This window comes from Hippocampus bargibanti, linkage group LG09 (genome assembly GCF_051943395.1).
Source record: "Hippocampus bargibanti isolate YZ-2025 linkage group LG09, ASM5194339v1, whole genome shotgun sequence".
NCBI lineage: Eukaryota > Metazoa > Chordata > Actinopteri > Syngnathiformes > Syngnathidae > Hippocampus > Hippocampus bargibanti.
The window spans coordinates 1,212,599-1,233,205 of record NC_142742.1 but is presented as its reverse complement, the minus strand read 5'-3'; the positions used below and the strand labels follow the sequence as shown (position 1 = coordinate 1,233,205).

Sequence of the window (20,607 nt, the reverse complement as noted above, 5' to 3'; positions counted from 1 at the left end):
TAGATAGCTACCTAGCCAGCTAGATAGCTAAATGATAGCTAGCTAGACAGCTAATAGATAGCAATTAAAGAGTTAGGTAGCTAGCTACCTAGCTAATAGATACAGTCTAATTTTTCCTTTCGGCTTTTACCTACAAGGGGTCGTCACTAGCTAATAGATACAGTAATAATAATAATACATTTCATTTATAAGCACATTTCAAAATACAGTACCCAATACAGGAAACGTAAGCCGAAAAAAATCCTTCCCTCCAAAAAAGAACAAACTCAAAACACATTCCAAAGAGTGAAACGATACTTTCTTTAAGGTCAATGCGTATTTTGGAGTATTTCAAATGAATGTCACGTTTGACGACGTCAATCAAAACCATCTGGTGTTTCTAATATTTTGACCGACGAGTGGAAATTTGCCGCGGCCTTGTATTTTTCCAACCTCCCGCCCCCTTTGATAAAACTGATGGCCGTTTTGACCAATGGCAACGCCGATAGCCTTTAAACCCCGCCTTCTCCGCCCTGTCGGAGGCGAGCGGACTAATCAGCGCTCGCCTCCGCGCGTTCAGCCATTTTGTAAGAAAATCAAGCAAGTCTGCCGCCCTACCTTCGCCTCAGACCTGCAGTTTTTTTCTTGTGCAATGGACGGGTGAGTTGTACACGCAACCGATTTCCCGACGCCTTTTTTTCCACGCGTTCATCTTCCGCGCGATCACATCGACGGACGCCTCGGCGGCGTCCCCGTCGTCGCTTTTGTGTGTGTGTGTTCCGCTGGCCAAAGTTATGACTTAAATTTACTTTTCTCCCCCCCCCCTTTTTTCTTCCTCCCCTCCGCCTCCTCTCACCCAAACATGCAACAGTTAGCTGCTAGCCTAGCCGTTAGCCTCCGTCGTCAAGTTATAGGGGAGAAAATGGCTCATTTGTTTATGAGTGGACTTTTTCCACAATTGTGTGAGCGGGTATAACAAGAGGGGGTTAATAGTTTTATTTTTAAGCGATGGCGGTTTTGTTTCTTTGTTTTTTGGTGAACGAGCGAGCGACTGAAGTTGGGGCAGGTCGAGCTAAAGCAACGTGTCTCATTTCCGCATTCATGTTTTGTGCGGGGAAGTCAGGGCCATGTTGGAAGCAACCGATGTCTTCGCCTCACTTACATTTCGCCTGGACTTTTTTCAACCGCCGGGGGAAAGGGGGGTGTAGTCATTAAAATTACAGTAAGACGACTTTATGGCGTGGCGTTTATTCGTTGGGAGGGATGCTTCAAAGTCACCCGTCGCATCTTCTTGTGTTCTTTTTCTCCCCCTCTTTTTTTTCCTCCTACGTCGATCACCTGAATTCGACAATTGGGAACGACGTTCGTGTCTTGTTTGCGTGTTTGGTGTGCTCACTCGACTCTTTCCATCTTGTCTTGTTTTTCTTCTTCCACGATATGTTTTGTGCGTACGCGAGAGCTCAAAGTATGCTTTTGTCTTTCCCCGTAACTCCACAGCCGCCTTGACGCTGACTTGTACCCTCTGGGATCCGGCTACGTCCCTGAAATTGAGTAAGGAAGCTTTCGTTTCACAAATTTGGTAGGACTCCAGATTTGGGGTTAATTTCCTGTTGACAACCCCCACTGTTTGGTCTTTCCACAGCAGTGTCCATGACATATCAGTTGGCACAAAGGTAAGCATCGTTTTTTTCGTAGTGATGTGACAACATTTTTCAATAATAATTCATCACACATTTTCTAATACCATATTAAAGTGCATTTAAATGGCTTTCAAATGACGATTAGATTACTGTTCTATCACAAATAATAAGGAAATAATGGAATTTTTACTTTTCGAAATATGAGGGGATTTTTCTGCCTGTAATTACACTGTTAAAACAATGAAAATATGTGACAGAGTTCTTTATTACAGTTTAAACTATAACTTTCTTGGCCGATATTAAAAGGCTTTAGCTTAATTAAAGTGTCTGTTTTGCATATAGTTGATGTGAGTTAAAAGCTTGCAAGTCTTATCAAGAATTAAAGGATTTTCACTTTTGCTTAGAGCTTTGAAGGCTCTTGGTCTATTTTAACCTAAATTCTTAAATTATAATAGTAAAAATACTTGGTAATAAAGGTAGTAAAAGTAATGATAAAGCTAACGAGTAAGGTACCATTGGAAAGCGTTTGAAATTCTAAACAACAATAGAAAACACAAGAAAAGATTCAAAATCCAAAATGGCTGTCACGGAATACTAGGAAAGAAAATTGTCAGCTAGCTCTATAAATATATATGCTAATGCTTCTTTTTGCTTGAAACTTGGCAGTTATGGAGGAAAAATATATGTTCTACCACTTCGATGAGTGATAAAAATACAACTTACTCACATTTATAAACTGTATTGTTAGTAAAAAGAGCGTAAACTTCAATCCATTTTTTTGTCGTTGTCGTATTGGGAAATTTCAAAAACCAGCATGGAGGGAAAAGTGTGTAATACGTCATCATAAACTGCATAGCTTGGAAAACCCCACCGAAAACCATTCCGTACGTCACAAAATTGCAATGATATCCGACTGCGAGTACAGAGTGCGCTCAGTTCACTGGACAGAAACAATCGCAGTGGAATATAGGTCACTGTAGCGTACCTATTTTTTTGTCGTGTCTTTTACTGCCACCCCTTTTTCCCCATGATGCGTGGGTGCTTTTGCTTTACGAGCCGCTTTATGAAGTCTGATTTTTTTTTTTTAATATATAATTGTTGAAAGTGCAGTATAATGAAAACGATGGGTTGACCTAAATACTGTACATAGCCAAAACCTCCGCCGATGCTACCGTGGCCACTTGAGACATCAAAGCAAGTTGTTTCCGTGTACTTTGTGCGAACAGTCGAAAGCATGAAGAGGCGACTCGGAGTTGTCCATTTACGTTATTATGACGTTATTATGACGTTGCCGCTAACATCAAAGGACGACCATTGTGGGCCACTCTGGGCCTTCTGCGGCTTTGCTACGTATTATCTTTCCGCTCTGGAAAAAAACCACCTGGGGAAGAGGATAAGTGTGGGTGAGCTATTGTCTCGCAGGCCAAAGGTCTGCGTGTGTGTTTGAACAAGTCATCGGGTGCATGCCTTCGACTTGGGGGTGTGGGGAGTGGCAAAACACACCTTCTCCTTCTAGTCGAGCCTGTTTTTTCAACATGGCCGCCGACTCCCGCCCTGCTTTGCTGGAATCTTGTAATTATTCGTCTAGGGAAGAGCGTCTGGAATTCCACGGTCACATTCCAAAGCCCCCCCCCCCCAAAACCCCACATCCACTACCCCAAAGTCCCCCGGGCGAGAGTCCCCGCCCCTCTCCCATTCTCAACAATGGCAGATGATAGGGAAAAAAAACAACACATACCTGCATCTCACGGTCTTTTTATGACCATAGCACCCCCCACCCCCGTAAGTCCAAATGTTATTTGTTTGTAGCGCTAAACAAAAAAAACGAGACCTTGAAATGTTTCATTTTGAGCGGAAGCCGCGCAACAAGTTGAGGAAGTGAACCAGTCGTGCGTCACAGTGACTGGATGGAGAGTTTTGAAAGGCGCTTCGAAATTAAAGTTAATTATTTTTATTATTATCATCATCTAGAGGTATCTATTTACCCCAGGATACCGCGAGGCACAAAACTAAAGCCTCATCTTTTGCGATTATGTTCATATTGAAACCCCCCCCCCCCCCCCAGCTCGTAGCTTCTCAGCTCTGTGAATATAATTAGAATCTGGGACAGGTGGGAAATCAGCATTTAGTGTGAATATTTCTTTATTTATCTAGCTAGCTGTCTCGCTAGCTAGCTATTTGCTATCTAGCTCCCCGGCCGGTTATCGAGCTAGCTATCTATAGGCTATAGCTATATATGGCTGGCTACCTTTTTCAATTGGCTAGCTAGCTTTCTATCTATTTGAGTTACTTCCAGGTTGAGTGAACGCTGGCGCGTGTGGCTGCCACTGCTCACCCACAGAAAAACTGATCCTGTGACTAAAGTGACCATGAGAGTTTTGAAAGGCACTTAAAAATGAAGTTTATTATTATTATTATAATAAATACCACGAAGAGTAATCATGAAGACCTCAACAGGAGAGAGAACTAGAAGCCAGGAAGCAGGCCTGGCCCCCCCCCCCCCACCCCCCTCCATCCCCTTGTTTGGATTGGATTAGCCATTGTTAGTCTCACAGTGGAGAAATGTATATTTCACAGCAGCAAGGTGATCAAAGTTAAAAGGAAAGGATGAAATAGAAAAAACAAAATATAGGAGCTGCTGTAAAGGCAGACACTTTCGCTGCACCCTCTTGAAGTAAAAACAAATAATTGACATAAAACAAAAGACACAGACATCCAATCTTAAGCACTTGCTGTACCCTCTTTGTGACATGAAAAGGGAGAGGATCAAAGCGTCCTTTTCACCAGTGGATCAGAGACATCATAGTGAAATGTGCACGTCTGCCACAAGCTAATTGTGGAAAGCAAACACGAAGCTGTAGCATCCATTGACGAAAAGAGATTGTCTCGCATCTCCCTGCCCCATGTAAATCCGCTTCGATTCCAAGCCGCGACAGTTCCACATACGCACCCTTCTCTGGAACAGTAACGTTCTGGATCTGTTTGACCATCGGGATGAGTCACTTTCCAAATTGTCCAAGCGGGGAAGACAATCCGTTTATTTCTATCAACTAAAATCATCCGGAACAGGAAGAATGTTTCTGGGTCAAAATGACCTCAAGGTCATATTTATCCAAAAGTTGCCAAAAATATAAAGCAAAAAATGGTTGACCTCATTACTATCTGCGGCTAATGCACTACCGCTATTGTATCATTTATTTTGTATTATAAAAAATGACTATTTGAGAGGATATGACAGAAGACGGTTGACTGGTGAGAAAATATTTAGTTCCTCCTTTCCACACGGGGTCATTTTGACCCCGTGTGTTAACTCAAACTCTTGTGAACAGACTAAATACTAATGAATGTTTTGCTTGCTGACTTAGCGCGCGGTTTAAAAAGTCGCTGAAACTGCTTAGCTTGTTTCAATTAAATGTTGATGAGGCTAGCAGTTTTTTTGACGACGATACTAGTGCAGCGTGTTCTACCGGAAACAAATTCCTTGTGTGTTGTACATACTTGGCAATAAAGATGATTCTGATTCTGATGAGTGATGAGACGTGAGCCAAAATAGCGACGGGGTGTGTGTGGTATTTTTTAATTATATTTTTTTGGGGTGTGTGTGTCCAATTTGCTACCAAGCCACCCCTTGTTGCGCAGGTATTAAGTATCTGAGGAACCGCCCATCTTGTGCAACGAGAAGGTTTCAGCCATGATGAAAAAATGCTCGCCCAACCCGTGTGACCGGTTCCGTTTTAGAACAACCGCGAGGCCTCTTGAAAACTGTTGGGGGGGGGGGGGGGGGGGGTCCATATGTTTTACGCTCTGCAACGTTACAATGCCCGCCCAGTCTCATCCGGAACAGGACCTTCATTGTGGAGCTTTTAGTCCACTGAGACACTTCTTGTGACTGGCGTACTTCATTATTGCCGGGTTGTGTGAACAACAGCGAGTGTTGTGGGAGTGGGGGGGAGGGGGGTGTGTGAGAGTTGGGAGTCTATCACTGTCAGATGGCGTCAACCGTCTTCGGATTACCTGGCGGCGAGCGCTGAGTGGTTTTGAAAACGTTGACGCTTCCCACCGTGAGGCAGTCGATCAATTTATGGACGGTGATGCAACTACCTTTGTTGGGTTGAGGGTGGCTAAGTACGCACTCATTCTGGGAAATGGCTGATAGTATATTTTAAAACGTTTCCCATGCAAAAGTCGCACTGCATTATAAGGGGCCACCTTCAACGAATTGCACGTTTCAAAACGTTTACCTTGCATAAGGCGCACCGCATTATACGTGGCCATCTTCAATAAATGGCATATTTCAGAACGTTTTGCATACGTAAGCCGCACCGCATTATATGGGGCTCCTTCAATGAGTGACATATTTTAAACGTTTCTCGATACATAAGGTGCACCGCATTATAAGAGAAACCTTCAATGAATGACATTTCAAAATGTTTTCCATGCACAAAGCGCACTGCATTAGAAGGGGCACCTTCCTTTTTCAATGAATGACATACGTATTTCAAAAAATTTCCACGCACAAGGCATTATAAGGGCCATGATCAGCTTTTGAAAAAAAAATATTTTTGGTGCGTCTTAGAGTACAGAAAATACGGTATTTATGTATATATATTTTTTTCAAGAACTTCAGGTGAATGTTCGTATCAAATGACAAAGCCATGTCGTCTCATTGTTTGTGGTCGGTGGGGGTTTTGTGTTACCTTTGAAATGTTTTTTTTTTTTCCATGACTCGGGTTGCACCTCAGCACACAATGGTTCTGTAACACGAGAGTACCCCCCTTTTTACCCCCCACCTGCGCTCGTCGTCGTTCCCCACATTCAAACAAGCCTTTTTTTTTTTCTTTCAGAGGGGATCTGACGAACTGTTTTCTTCCTGCATATCCAACGGGCCCTATATCATGAACTCAGGTGAGGGGCGGGGCGTTGCCGTGGGAGATTTGCATGTGCGAGGAGGGGCGGGGGTCAGCGCTCATTTAATGGCTTGTCTGTGTTGTTTGCGTCGCCACGGCGACGGATCCATTATTCAGGAAGGCCGAGAGACGCCTTTTCACTCCGCTGATTGTATCTGTCTCTTGTCGTCATGCAGCCAATGGCAACGACAGCAAAAAATTCAAAGGTGACGTCCGCAGTCCCGGCGTTCCGTCACGCGTCGTTCACCTTCGCAAGCTGCCCAGCGACATCAACGAGGCCGAGGTCATCGGGCTCGGTTTGCCTTTTGGGAAAGTCACCAATCTGCTGATGCTGAAAGGGAAAAACCAGGTGGGTGGGGGTCGTTAACGTTGGTGTTGTTGCTAAAAGGAGAGGAGTAGCAGTACCTTACGTTGCAGGGCTTTCTGAAAAACTACCGTTGGCAACACAAAATTCCTACTTATTTCAAACCCATAAACACTCTAAGGCAAAATGGCTGCCAAATGGAAAAACAATGGCATGTAGTTTATTCAATACATTGTAAAAATGATGATTCTAAAGAGCAATACATTGGGGAGACGAAACAAATTCTCAAAAAAAGACTTTATTAACATCGCAGGGATAACACTAGTGGGCCTCAATCGGCAGTACATTTGCACCTAAAAGCTAGCAACCACTCATTTGATGACAATGAGGTTAAAATCTTAGCGAAAGAAAATAGATGGTTCGGAACCAATACGCAGTCAGGACAGTAGAAGTAATCAGTCAGGACAATAGAAGTAATAAGTGCAGCCTCAGGGAATAGTCCTCTGCTCCCCCGAACCGGAGAGCAGGGACCTATCATAGCAGAGTCAGGCACCGGCACGTCTAGACAGTCGGGATATAGATGTCGGGCCATAGATGTCGGGCCAAAACAACCAGCAAAAAAATTGTTCGCTGACGAAGCCGACACTTTCAAAGAAGTACAGATGACGGCTGAAGTAACCTTCTCATCCATCGTTGGTGTTGTTTTTTCTTATTTGAAGAACATCATTTTTATTAAAAATGTGTTTACGCTTCTCCACTTCCACCCGTAGGCCTTCCTGGAGCTGAACAGCGAAGAGTGTGCTCAGACCATGGTGAGCTACTACTTGTCGGTGACCCCCGTCATCCGAAACCACCCCATTTACATGCAGTACTCCACCCACAAAGAGCTGAAGACTGACAACTCCCCCAACCAAGTGGTGAGGCGCGCGCTAATGCTATGCTTCGTGCTAATGTTTCGTGCATATGTTTCGTGCAAATGCTTCGTTCTAATGATTCATGCTGATGCTTCATGCTAATGACCTTTTCAGAGTTCGTGACAAAAAGTTACTTTTTGTCACGAATTTCAGACACTGGCTTCATGCTAATGCTTCATGCTAATGCTTGCTAGCACGCCTCAAGTGGCTCAAGCGCTCAACGTTATGCATCTCGTTTGCCCCTTTTAGCGCGCCCAAGCCGCCCTTCAGGCCGTCAACGCCCTGCACGGCGGCGGCGGCATCGCCGGCATGGCCATGGCGCCGAACGCCGGCGGCCTGGTGGGCGCCGGCGCTCATAGCCCCGTTTTGCGCGTCATTGTGGAGAACCTCTTCTATCCGGTCACCCTGGACGTGCTGCACCAGGTACGCGGAACCGAGGCGTCGCTTACCCACCGCCGCCAAGGCAGCCATGTGATCAAACGTGGCTGATTTGATTAAATATGATGATATATTTTTATTTATTTTTTGTCATTTCCCGCAGATCTTTTCCAAATTCGGGACGGTGTTGAAGATCATCACATTTACCAAGAACAACCAGTTCCAGGCTCTCATCCAATATGCCGACTCCCTCATGGCCAACAATGCTAAAGTAAGACAACTGACAACTTGGTTTAGATTTTTTTTTATGTAAATATTTTTGCAGCAAATTCATATATTTTTTTCATCAACGCCAGAATGTGACAGGTGAAAAAATATGCTTCTCCACTAGATGGCAGAAGACACAAATAACGTGTAGCTAACAGTTAGCATTTTTACAATGTTTTTATTGCATCCGCAGCAAGTAAATTCAACTTGATTTCAATGTAAAATATTTGGTTTGGCATGTATGCCACCACTTAACACATTGCTGCCATTCGATTATTTATTTGGGAATTGAAAAGCGCCGGTCAGACCTCTGGCAATGTTTTTTTTTCCTTCCACAAGGGGGCAGTATGTGCCTTTTGTCCATGTTAGCGCTTTGTTGCAGCTTCATCTGTTGTTAAAGCGCTCTATAAATCAATATGTATGCATCATATTGTATTTTGGACAGCCACCCCCATTTCAAGGTCAGATAACTCCAGACCCATATAACTTAGGAATTAACTCTTTTTTTTCTGATGAAAGAAAAGAGTAAGGTTTCTTGAATGCTTATGTAGTCCGAGAACTCACTATTCTGTGGTCCTTCAATTTGAGTGACAATGATAAAAACCCTGGCACTGGAGTGGGCCCATTTTTGCACATCGTGTGGCAGTCAATTAGTTAATTATTGATGTAGTTAATTATTGTCCCCCCCCCCCAGTGTTTGGATGGGCAAAACATCTACAACGCCTGCTGCACGCTACGAATCAGCTTCTCCAAGCTCACCAACCTGAACGTCAAATACAACAACGACAAGAGCAGGGACTACACCCGCTTGGATCTCCCCACCGCTGACTCCCAGCCCACTTTGGACCACCAAACCATGGCTGCCTTTGGTAAACACCACCATTCATTTTTTTATTATTTTTTTTTTATTAACATGTCCTCGTGCGTGTTTTGTTTTTTTAATCTTTGATGCTAACGGTAACTGTGTGGGTGCATCTAAAATCCTAATTTCGACACGAAGTTTTCAGACCAAACAAAGTACCCAAAATGCATTGTATGTCGCTTTCTCGGTCAGGGGCGGTCCAAACGTGACGTCACATGGGGATCGTCATCAACTCGAAAACAAGACTTCATGAATATTCAGCGCAAGTCTTAAACCGTAAACTATAGCTATATGCTGTGGAATCTTTGTAAAATACGCTCAGTCGAAGTCATTTGAAGTGATTTTATAAATTATGGACATAACTTGTTCGGAGTATTTCCGGCCCAAACACTCCCTCCGAATGCTCCTGGCCCGGCCCCTCTGTCAAATTTTAGAACCCAATACGGCCCGCGAGTCAAAAAGTTTGCCCACCCCTGAGCTAACAGTTAGCATTTTTACAATGTTGTTATTGCATCTGCAGCAAGTAAATTGAAACTTGATTTCAATGTAAAATATTTGGTTTGGCATGTATGCCACCACTTAACACATTGCTGCCATTCGATTATTTATTTGGGAATTGAAAAGCGCCGGTCAGACCTCTGGCAATGTTTTTTTTTTTCCTTCCACAAGGGGGCAGTATGTGCCTTTTGTTCATGTTAGCGCTTTGTTGCAGCTTCATCTGTTGTTAAAGCGCTCTATAAATCAATATGTATGCATCATATTGTATTTTGGACAGCCACCCCCATTTCAAGGTCAGATAACTCCAGACCCATATAACTTAGGAATTAACTCTTTTTTTCTGATGAAAGAAAAGAGTAAGGTTTCTTGAATGCTTATGTATTCCGAGAACTCACTATTCTGTCGTCCTTCAATTTGAGTGACAATGATAAAAACCCTGGCACTGGAGTGGGCACATTTTTGCACATCGTGTGGCAGTCAATTAGTTAATTATTGTTGTAGTTAATTATTGTTCTTCCCCCCCCCCCCCCCCCCCCCCCCCCCCCCCCCCCCCAGTGTTTGGATGGGCAAAACATCTACAACGCCTGCTGCACGCTACGAATCAGCTTCTCCAAGCTCACCAACCTGAACGTCAAATACAACAACGACAAGAGCAGGGACTACACCCGCTTGGATCTCCCCACCGCTGACTCCCAGCCCACTTTGGACCACCAAACCATGGCTGCCTTTGGTAAACACCACCATTCATTTTTTTTTATTATTATTTTTTTATTAACATGTCCTCGTGCGTGTTTTGTTTTTTTAATCTTTGATGCTAACGGTAACTGTGTGGGTGCATCTAAAATCATTTACATAGCCTACCTCCACCCCACAGCCACTCCCGGGATAATATCGGCTTCTCCGTATGGTGGTGCGCATGCATTCCCGCCTACTTTTGCCATCCAGCAAGCAGGTCAGTGCAATCTCTTTATTGCTCCTTGAGTGTTTTGAAAGACGTTTATAAATGAAATGTATTATTATTGTTATTATTATTCGTCTGTGTAAGCTCTGTCGTACAGGAATGGTCCATCGATGAAAAGGTTTCTTCAGCCTTCATCCAAGAAGCTTCGTCAGCAAACTAAAGTTTTACTGGTAGTTTCGGCCCTATATATATCCCACGTCTGCACAGTAGGGATATATATAGGGCCGAAACTACCAGTAAGACTAGTTTGCTGACGAAGCTTCTTGTATAAGAGGCGAAACGTCCGACACCTTCAAAGTAGTACAGATGACGGCTGAAGAAACCTTTTCATCGATGTTATTATTATTGTCTTTTCTATATAGCTGTATTTTTTGTTTTGTTTTTGTTTTTTTTTTGTACCCGTTTGCTCCTCTTTTAGGTCTCGCGCTGCCCGGCATCCCCGGCGCCTTGGCATCTCTGGGCGTCGGGCACGGCAGCATGGCGGCAGCGGCGGCCGCCGCCAGTCGCTTCAACCTGGCCGGGCTAGCCGCCGCCGGCGGTCACAACGTCCTACTGGTCAGCAATCTCAACCCGGAGGTCAGTACGCACCGCCACGCACTCGGCCAGGATTTTCCGAGCAGGCCAAATTAGCACGACCGGGCTGCTCGGCGTCGCCCCTTAGAGGTGATTAGATGTCACTGGAGAGAAGCTGACATTTTGAGTCATACAGTGATACCTTGGCTTACGAACGCTTTAGCTCACGAACGTTTCGCCTTACAAACATTACGTTCGCGAGAACATAATCTTGGCATACAAAGTAGTTTTCGGCGGACGAACCAAACCACAGCTGGTGGACTAGTTTTCCACACCCCCTTTGACTGCAGATGTGGTTAGCTATCGTGTGGAGTACTTTTGCTATGATGCGACTGAAAAACACCCCACCATAGGCTAGTGTTAAGCCAAGAGGACACAAAAGAAAATTACGGCCAAACAGAAGAAAAAGATTATCGAAAAACATGAACGAGGTGTGCGTTGTGTGACTTAGCATCCCAGTTACCAATATGCTAAGTCGACCATTGCTACGTGCGGCTAAGGGTGTTTCTGTGTTGTCTAATCAATGGTTTTGGGCAATAGAAGAGGTTGAAAAACTTGTGTTGATTTGGATTAACGAAAAGCAGCTAGCAGGGCACTGTGTGAGTGAGGGTATTATCGCCTAGAAAGCACGGCAACTTAACTCGGATATCATCGAGAGGCAACTACATCAACGACCATCACAAAGGTAAATAAAACGACTTTATTCCACAGTACAGTTTATTTATTGAATTACAATGCTATAGCACATTTGTTATACATAAAATGAGGTATATTGTGTTTCGTTTTAAGGCTTATTTAGTAGAAAATTATGATTTATGGTGACCTGGGAACGAATTATTCTCATTTTTAATGGTTTATTATGCAAAATTATTGTTTGGCAGACAAACTTTTTGCCTTACACACACTTTCTGGGAACCAATTTAAGTTGGTAAGCTGAGGTATTACTGTAATTAAAAAAAAAAAAGCCATTTTAGTTCAAAGCGCTTCTTTTTCAGGTCTTTTTTTTTGTTTGACCAAACTTTCTGACCTGCCACTTTGCTCACTGTGAATTTTAAGTTTACTTTTTTTGTAATTAAAAAAAACATTCCATATCTTTTTATTTTATTTTTTTGTCCATAAGTTACAAATCATTCTTGAGTTGTTTGGAGAGACAATATTACTTTATGCTGCTTGAAAAAAAAATTGTCATGAAAGTTTTTTTTAATGTAGCATCTAGCGAATTACTAGCATGTTTCATCGTAGCTTTTTAGGATCTGTTTAAAAAAAACATGGCGGATAATTTTGTAAAGCTATTTGACGCAGCTAACTTGTCATTTCAAGTCGTCTTAAGTGCCGTGTGATTTTTTTTTTTTTTTTTTTTTTCAAAAGTACATATTGTCTCTGCCTTTTTTTCTGTATTTCATTGTTAATCTTTATTTTTTCTCTTCTTTTTTTCTCCTAGTGTCTCCCTCCCCCCATAGTGACAGTGCATTTTTAATTTAGCCAATTCTACTGTCTGAAGCACTACATTTTCTTTGTGTATACTGACCTTGTTTTGTATTTTTTTTTTACTTCCTTTCTCTCTCTCTCTCCCACTCTCTCCCCCCTCCTTTTTTTTGTTTTACCCCCACCCCGTGCCCCTTACCCCTATCCAATCCCGCCCCACGTAAACACTTGCCAATTACCAATTATGCCCCCCACCCTGGTTTTTACTGTATTTTTTTTTCCTCCCCACCACCACCAAAAATGACCATCCATCCAAATTGAACACCATTGTCAAATAATCACATTGCCCCGTCCCATTTTTTTTGTTGTTGCCCATAATATCCACCTTCACCACCTCATCATCACCTCCCCCCCTCCTCCTTGTTCTCCTCCTTGACCTCTCTCTCTCTCTCTCTCTCCATTCTCTCCTTCCACCATGGTACTGTGGCCTTCCCGTGGACCTTGCTGCTGCCTGTGGCCTGCGGACATGTCCCGACTCCACTCCACTCCACTGTCCTCCACTCCTCGCCTCTTTTCCCCTTGTACCCCTGACAACCAACCCCCCCCCCCCTCCCTCCCATCCCTTTTTTTGGTCGTGCTGCTCCTCCCTGCTGTCTCTAAAGAGCGTTACGCCACACTGCCTCTTTATTCTTTTCGGTACGTTATCATCCTTTCATCTCCTTTTTTTAATGACTTACTGTTACCCGGCCGGCAAGGTGGGCATGTCTTGGTCTCATGTTATTTTTGGTTTAAAGTTTGAAGTTTTTTTTTTAGACGCTGGTGGGTCGTCATCAGCCGAGCTAGGGGGGAGGAAGGGTGGTGTGAGTGTGTGAGATGTGTTTTTTTTTTGGGGGGGGGGGTGTTGGGAAATATGGTGGTTGATTGTGCTCATCAGACCTGCAGCATTTGATTTTTTTTTCTTTTGTGAAAGCACTTAGTTTCAAAAGACACTCCTATGATTGGCATTTTTTGGGGTATGGGCTTATCAATGGTCATTTTTATTCAGTTGTTCTAATTCCAAAGCAACGGAAGTGGAATTAAAAAAAATGAAATGCTGCAGTTTAAAAGTTGACGTGAGACCTCCCAGGTTATTATATCCTTTGTAGTTTCCTGATTTATGCATGTGTAGTTTTTTTCTCCTGCATGATTCTGGCTAGATTTGTTTAAAAAAATCGACGTGATGCCAAAGCAATCAAACCCTCCCCTTTAAACTTATTACTTTGATTTCCTTTTTTCCCACCCCACCATCCCTTTAAATCTGCCTCACCTCCTTGTAGCATAACTATGGAGAAAAAAAGTATTCCACAACTGTCCTTTCTTAACAAAAGGCTCCTCACTGACGGTTAGTTTTGATTCGCTACCAGATCGAATTTATTAGTTCAGCCTCAAAATCATTCGTTTGCTAGAAGATTCTTCCCTTAGCGTCGTTTTTCAAAATGTGTGTTGGCTGCTGTGATTGATTGGCTGTGTGTGACTCTTTGACGAGTTCCGCAGGCTGCCCTCTCAACCCCCCACCCTCCACTCCTTCTTATGACGGTACGCTCCTATTCTCCAGGTGTGTACGGCGACGTGATGAGAGTCAAGATCCTGTTCAATAAAAAGGACAACGCTCTGATCCAGATGGCGGACGGCACGCAGGCTCAACTAGGTAGCACCACTTTTTTTTTTTTTCTTCTTAAAGATCTACTGTATATGTCTGGATTTACTTTTTATTACAATTTCCTAGGCAGTATATATACAGTAATACCTCAGTTTACGAACGCTTTAGATCACGAACTTTTCGCCTCACGAACATTAAGTTTGCGAGAATATAATCTTGCTATATGAACTAGTTTTCGGCGGACAAACCAAACCAAACAGCGTCACGGTGGTTGGCAGGCTAGGATACTTTTGCTATGATGGGTTGTCTAAGCAACGGTCTCGGGCAATAGTAGAGGTTGAAAAGCTTCTATTGATTTGGATTAATGAAAAGCAGCTAGCAGGGGACAGTGTGAAAGGGTATTATTGCAGAGAGAGCACGGCAACTTCACTCTGATATCATCAAGAGGCAACTACATCAACAAGCAGCAGAAAGGTAAATAAAACTACTTTATGATACAGTACAGTTTATTTCTTTACTTACAATACAATAGCACATTTATTATACATAAAATAAGATATATTTTGTGTAGTTTTAAAGCTTATTCAGGAGGAAATTATTTTTTATGCAGACCTGGGAACCCATTATTCTCAGTTTAATAGTTTCTTATGGGAAATAAAATGTTTGGAAGCTGAACTTTTCGCCTTACACTTTCTGGGAAACAATGTTCGTAGACTGAGGTATCACTGTGTATGTATATATATATATATATATATATATATATTTATTTTATAGAATCAGAATCAACTCTATTGGCCAAGTATGTAGAACTCGCAAGGAATTTGTCTCTGGTAGAACACGCCGCACTAGTATCATCATTAAGGCACAGTGCAGATGGTCCAGTAGGATTTTCCGCGCACTTGTTTTTATTCTTGCAGTGTGCAAGTCCTTAAAACTGGGTAGGGTGGTGCCAATAATATATATATATATATATATATATATATATATATATATATATATATATATATATATATATATATATAATATATATATATATATATATATATATATATATATATATATATATATTTAATTTATTGCAGCCCATTTAAGTGACGTCATTGAATCCCTAACTTTTGTCGTAGCCATCAGCCACCTGAACAGCCAGCGGCTGCACGGCAGGGCCATTCGCGTGACAGTGTCCAAGCACACCACGGTGCAGTTGCCGCGAGAAGGCCAGGAGGACCAGGGCCTGACCAAAGATTTCAGCAACTCGCCGCTGCATCGCTTCAAGAAGCCCGGTTCCAAGAACTACTCCAACATCTTCCCGCCCTCGGCCACGCTGCATTTGTCCAACATACCGTGAGTTGTTGATTCAAATCAATTTGTATTTTATTGTACTGTGTTTTTAGTTGCTACAAGAGGCAAGAAAAACATTTTTCATTAACTGTGAAGGTACGCCTTATATATGTAAAATACACCATTCATTGGGGGTGCGCCTTATACACCGGAAAATATGGCAATTAAATTTTTCGCAGTCTGTTCAAAATTTATTTTATATTTTACACCATTCATTGGGGGTGCGCCTTATAGACCGGAAAAATACGGTAATTACAATTTTCAGTCTGTTCAAAATTTTGGAAATCTTTTATATATTTGGAAAACATTTTTCATTAACGCCTTATATATGAAAATACACCATTCATTGAGGGTGAAAATACAGTAGTTGTAATGCAATGTGCATGCATTTGCTTCGTTGTGGTGGGTGACTTCCTTGACACCGGTTGTTGTTTGAGGCATTTTAGACAACACCACCCCCCCCCCCCCCCCCTAAAAAAAAGTGAGAACTTTGGTGCGATGCACAGATTTTCCACAAAAAAAAAACGGGTGAAATCATGGCAACTGTGAATTTGCGCCGAAATTGCTACACAAGACAAAATGGAAGCTCACAACATGCCCCCCCGACTTTTCAGGCCTGCCGTGGTGGAGGAAGACCTCAAGAGACTTTTTGCCAGCTCAGGAGCCACCGTCAAAGCCTTCAAGTTCTTTCAGTAAGCAACTTTCGCCCCAATTTTTTTTCCCCTTCTGAGGTGATCATTTCAACCCCCCCCCCCCCCCCTATTTTTTTTCTTCTTCTGTTGGACAGGAACGACCGCAAGATGGCCCTAATCCAGATGGGCTCAGTGGAGGAGGCCATCGAGTGCCTGATTGAGTTCCACAACCACGACTTGGGCGAGAACCACCACCTCAGAGTGTCCTTTTCCAAATCCACCATTTGAGTGCCTTCTAACCCCCCACCCTCAAGCGCATTTGACCACCATCTTGATTGCGCATGCTTTCTCCCGACAGGTTTTGCGGCGAGTAACCCCCCCCCCCCCCCCTCCCCTGCCTTTTTGATGTCATCAGAGCAAATTCTGAGTCTTGTTCCATTTTTTTAAATTTTATGATTCCCCTTATATATATATATATTATATCAAATGGCACCATATATGTTGATCAGCGCCATGGCTAGTTATATTAGGGGTGGTTCGGGGGGGGGGGGGGGGTCTCAGGTCTCAAAAAAGGAAGTTTTATGATTCAGGGAGAAAAAGCTTCAAGCCTTATATGAAAATTAATTTTGACTTTAATTTTAAAGAGCCCTATTCTGATACAATAATGGGGGCGGGAAAAAGCACAACCCATTTACGGGGGCGGGGGAGGGGCAGATTTCGTCACACAAAACTAAAAGCAGCTGACGAAGCGAGAAAACAACCAAAAAAGACCAAATTGCTTAAAATGGCCGCCGCCATCCGTACTCGACACACTTTAGCATTCCTGTAGCTGCGACATGCGTCCCCCCCGCCCCCTCCAGACCCCCAACCGCCCGGGAAACGATATAAGACGAATTTCCATATCACCAAACGTCTTCGTGTCCCTGTTTTTGTGATTTAGTTTTTTTTTATTTTTATTTTTTTTAATGCTAAACTTGTTTGTTCATTGGGATTTGCGCCACTTCATCCAGCTGTCCATCAAACGAAGCTAATCTTTATTAGGACGACACAATCTTGTGCCTTACCCACAACCCCCCCCCCCCCCCCCTCCCCGGCTGACCTTTCCGAGCCGCCCCCCTTAAGTGTCACCCCGCCGTCCGGTTGGGGGGGAGGACGTCGCGGCTCATTTCTACGAAGACAAGAAAAAAAAATTACAAATGTTTACGTGAGATTTGCGTGCATGTATCCCGATGCGTATGTAGAAACCATGAATGTAAATCCACATAGGCAATGCTAGGCCATGTAGCGCTCTTTCTTAGCTATCGTGTCGCAGGCTCGTTTAACTTTCTTTTATATGTGCACACCTTATACATTTATCTAGATTTCTTCTTTTTTTTTATGTTTAACTTTTACGTCTTGAAATTTGTTAGTGGGCTAATAGGGGTACCCTGAGGGCCACCTACTTTCTGGTCCATTTTGCCTTTGTTTTTTTTCTTTATTACTGTAGATTACTTTCTTAGTTGTTTTATTTGATATTTTTTTTTTAAATTGGTGGTAGCTTCCCCATCGCCCGCCCTCCTGCTCACCGACCTGCTAACGTTTTCAGTTTGACCACCAGACTCAGGTCTTGCTACCTGTTCAAGGACAGCTGCGAGGTGTCGTTTCCTTTGGCGACTTTGACTTGCGCTATAGTCGAGTTCTACGGTGCATTTTTTTTTTCTTACTACCCCTCGACTCCGGAAAAAAAAAGTCTTAAGCGTTATTGCATTCCCCGAGTGCCTCCAGCGCCGGTTCTACACAAGCCTTTGACCACTGTATAGTACCGATCCAGATGTGTGCGCACACACACACAGATACATTCACCATTTTTTTTTCTTATAAGTGTCTTATTTTTGTACAAGATTATGCATGGTTTAACAAATGTAGCCACAGACAAAACGGTTGTTCTTTTTGCTCTTAAGGACCAAAGTACCTTCTCCCCCGGTGAGGTTTTTGTAGTGTTGTGATGTAAGGGGTTTGTGACTTCCTCTCACAAAAGTCTGCACCCCCCGCTCCCCTGTATTCCACAATTTTGCCTTCTATTCCAAGCAAAAGGCGTCGCCTTTCCAGATATGCCTTAGACGCGCGCGCATAGCTTGTCAAGTACAAACCGATACTGTACGTCCACCCCCCCCAATGTTGCAAAGCGCTCGACAAGATGAATTTCCAAAAGTGTAGATGAGAATCACACTTTAGTTTCTTTTTATACAATCGGTGCCGGTGGGGGGGTTATTGTATGATGCAGGGCTGACGGTTGTATATATTCATGTTTTTGTACCACACAATCATTTGGATAATATTGACGTTACCTTTCAAAACATGTATATTTTGATACGACAATACCAGATCGATTTAAGTGCTCTCCCTTCCTCATTCGGGAGCTTTAAAAAAGAAATGTTTGTAACGCAAAGACATTAAAACTGGTATGAACACAAGTGTCTCTGGATGTACCCCCGCACCCTCCTCCCTTGTCACCCGCCACCATCTTGTTCTCTTTACATTTGCTGCCTTTCAATAAATCTTTAGTTTGTTCCTTCTTTCATCTGGCCTCAGTTGGTTTCTCTTTTTTGGTTTTCTTTCTGTTCTGTGGAGCTGATCCCTAACACTTTGTAACATTTTCCGTCATCACGTTTTACTCCCTTTTATTTGTATTTATGTTGAATTTTACTGCATTTCCAGCTTTATTCTTCTGGAACAACTTTGCCTGTATGGATTCTAATAAGGTGTTGGGAACTCCATTACTCTTTAAAATGTTTGCCGTTTTCTGGTCTCGTCTCTATACACAAATTGTTATATAATGTTAGATTTTAAAGCGGTTTATATTTCCAGAAGTATGACAATGGTTGCACTACTTCCAGTATGTGGATGTTATTTTTTTTCTCAGCCCAGTATAATTTAACCTATGATGCCGTTTCAGTTTAACATTTAGAACCAATAGTTATTGTAACTGAGTGATATATTTGTTTTAATTCTTCCCATAACCAAAAAAGTTTTTTTAAACGCTAGAATAGTCATTGAAAAGAACGAAAATGTAATTTAACGCCTCATTCGTGCTGGTCCTTCCAGTGTGCCACGTTGACCACCGGGAGGCACTATAATATAATCCTACACCGTGTCACATTGTGGGTGACTAACGCGCAAAATGTTGTGTTTTTATTTTCGTAGATGAAAAACATGTTTTATCTTGTTGAAATTTATTGCCTATCTTTGAAATCTGGCATCTGAAAAGGCAACCCTGCCCAATATAAAGTCATCGTTAAGCCCCCCCAATTGTATTATCGATGTTAGCATTAAGCTAGCTGGGATAGTTTAAGTAAACCTTGGTGGATAGTTTTGAATTCACCATCCATTTTTTCTCTAGATATTCTTTTATTTCGTAGATGATTAAAAAAAACATTTTATCTTGTTGAAATCTGTATATTTATTGCCTATCTTTGAAATCTGGCATCTGAAAAGGCAACCCTGCCCCATATAAAGCCATCGTTAAGCCCCCCCCCCCCCATTGTATTATCGATGTTAGCATTAAGCTAGCTGGGGTATTTTAAGTAAACCTTGGTAGATAGTTTTGAATTCACCATCCATTTTTTTCTTCTAGATTTTCTTTTAACATAAAGACTCGTTTACAAACGAATGCCATTTCCTTTGCGCACCGCTAATCTTTCACTGTCGTGATATTGCTCATATTGGCCGTTTTGGCGAATCTGCATTCCCTTTGTAGTCCGCCAGGGGGACGTGTGGCCCCACGATAGCCCCACGCGACTGACTTACCTGCCAGCCCCTCACAATGTCAAGAGTGTGACACTTAAAGAACAACCGACATCACTTTTTGATTCCTAACTGACATCAGAAAAACGTTTTATAGCACCTAAAATACCCAAAACACGCAGTATGATATTTTTAGTCAAATGCGAAACACTAATAAAAATGACTTAAATTGTCTAAAAATCGACATCAAATTGAACCCGGACGTGATTCGTTTCAGAAGGTCCCGCCCCCTTGTTCGTGACGTCACGCCAAGACGTCTTGCCATGCTCGAGAATCAAAACAATGGCTTCAGATTCGGAGAAGATGCTTTCTTGTTACTCATCCAGTTATGAATATGATTCAAATAGTTCTGAAGAGGAAAGCATGCATGTTTGCAATCGATTAAAGAATTTATTCCGTGCCATTTTGAGGCAATAGGAGGAGGGAAATGTAACACCAAAAAGAGGCAGAATATGGCGACAAAGCTCCTGTAAAAGAGAAAAAGAAAAGAAAAGCGGCCTTTTCACG

The 20,607-nt window shown here is 42.7% G+C and overlaps 1 protein-coding gene across 1 annotated transcript; it reads left to right on the top strand.

Moving 5' to 3' along the window:
• The first annotated feature begins 564 nt into the window (after positions 1-564).
• On the top strand, positions 565-18,877 carry ptbp1a (polypyrimidine tract binding protein 1a). Its single transcript, XM_089003817.1, has 16 exons — positions 565-639; positions 1,477-1,530; positions 1,622-1,652; positions 6,464-6,524; positions 6,703-6,875; positions 7,601-7,747; positions 7,994-8,167; positions 8,286-8,393; positions 9,084-9,258; positions 10,624-10,701; positions 11,129-11,286; positions 13,371-13,404; positions 14,303-14,395; positions 15,472-15,688; positions 16,300-16,377; positions 16,473-18,877. The coding sequence occupies exons 1-16, from the start codon at positions 632-634 to the stop codon at positions 16,603-16,605; spliced, it is 1,722 nt and encodes a 573-aa protein (XP_088859943.1). The 5' UTR covers positions 565-631; the 3' UTR covers positions 16,606-18,877.
• The last annotated feature ends 1,730 nt before the right edge of the window (positions 18,878-20,607 follow it).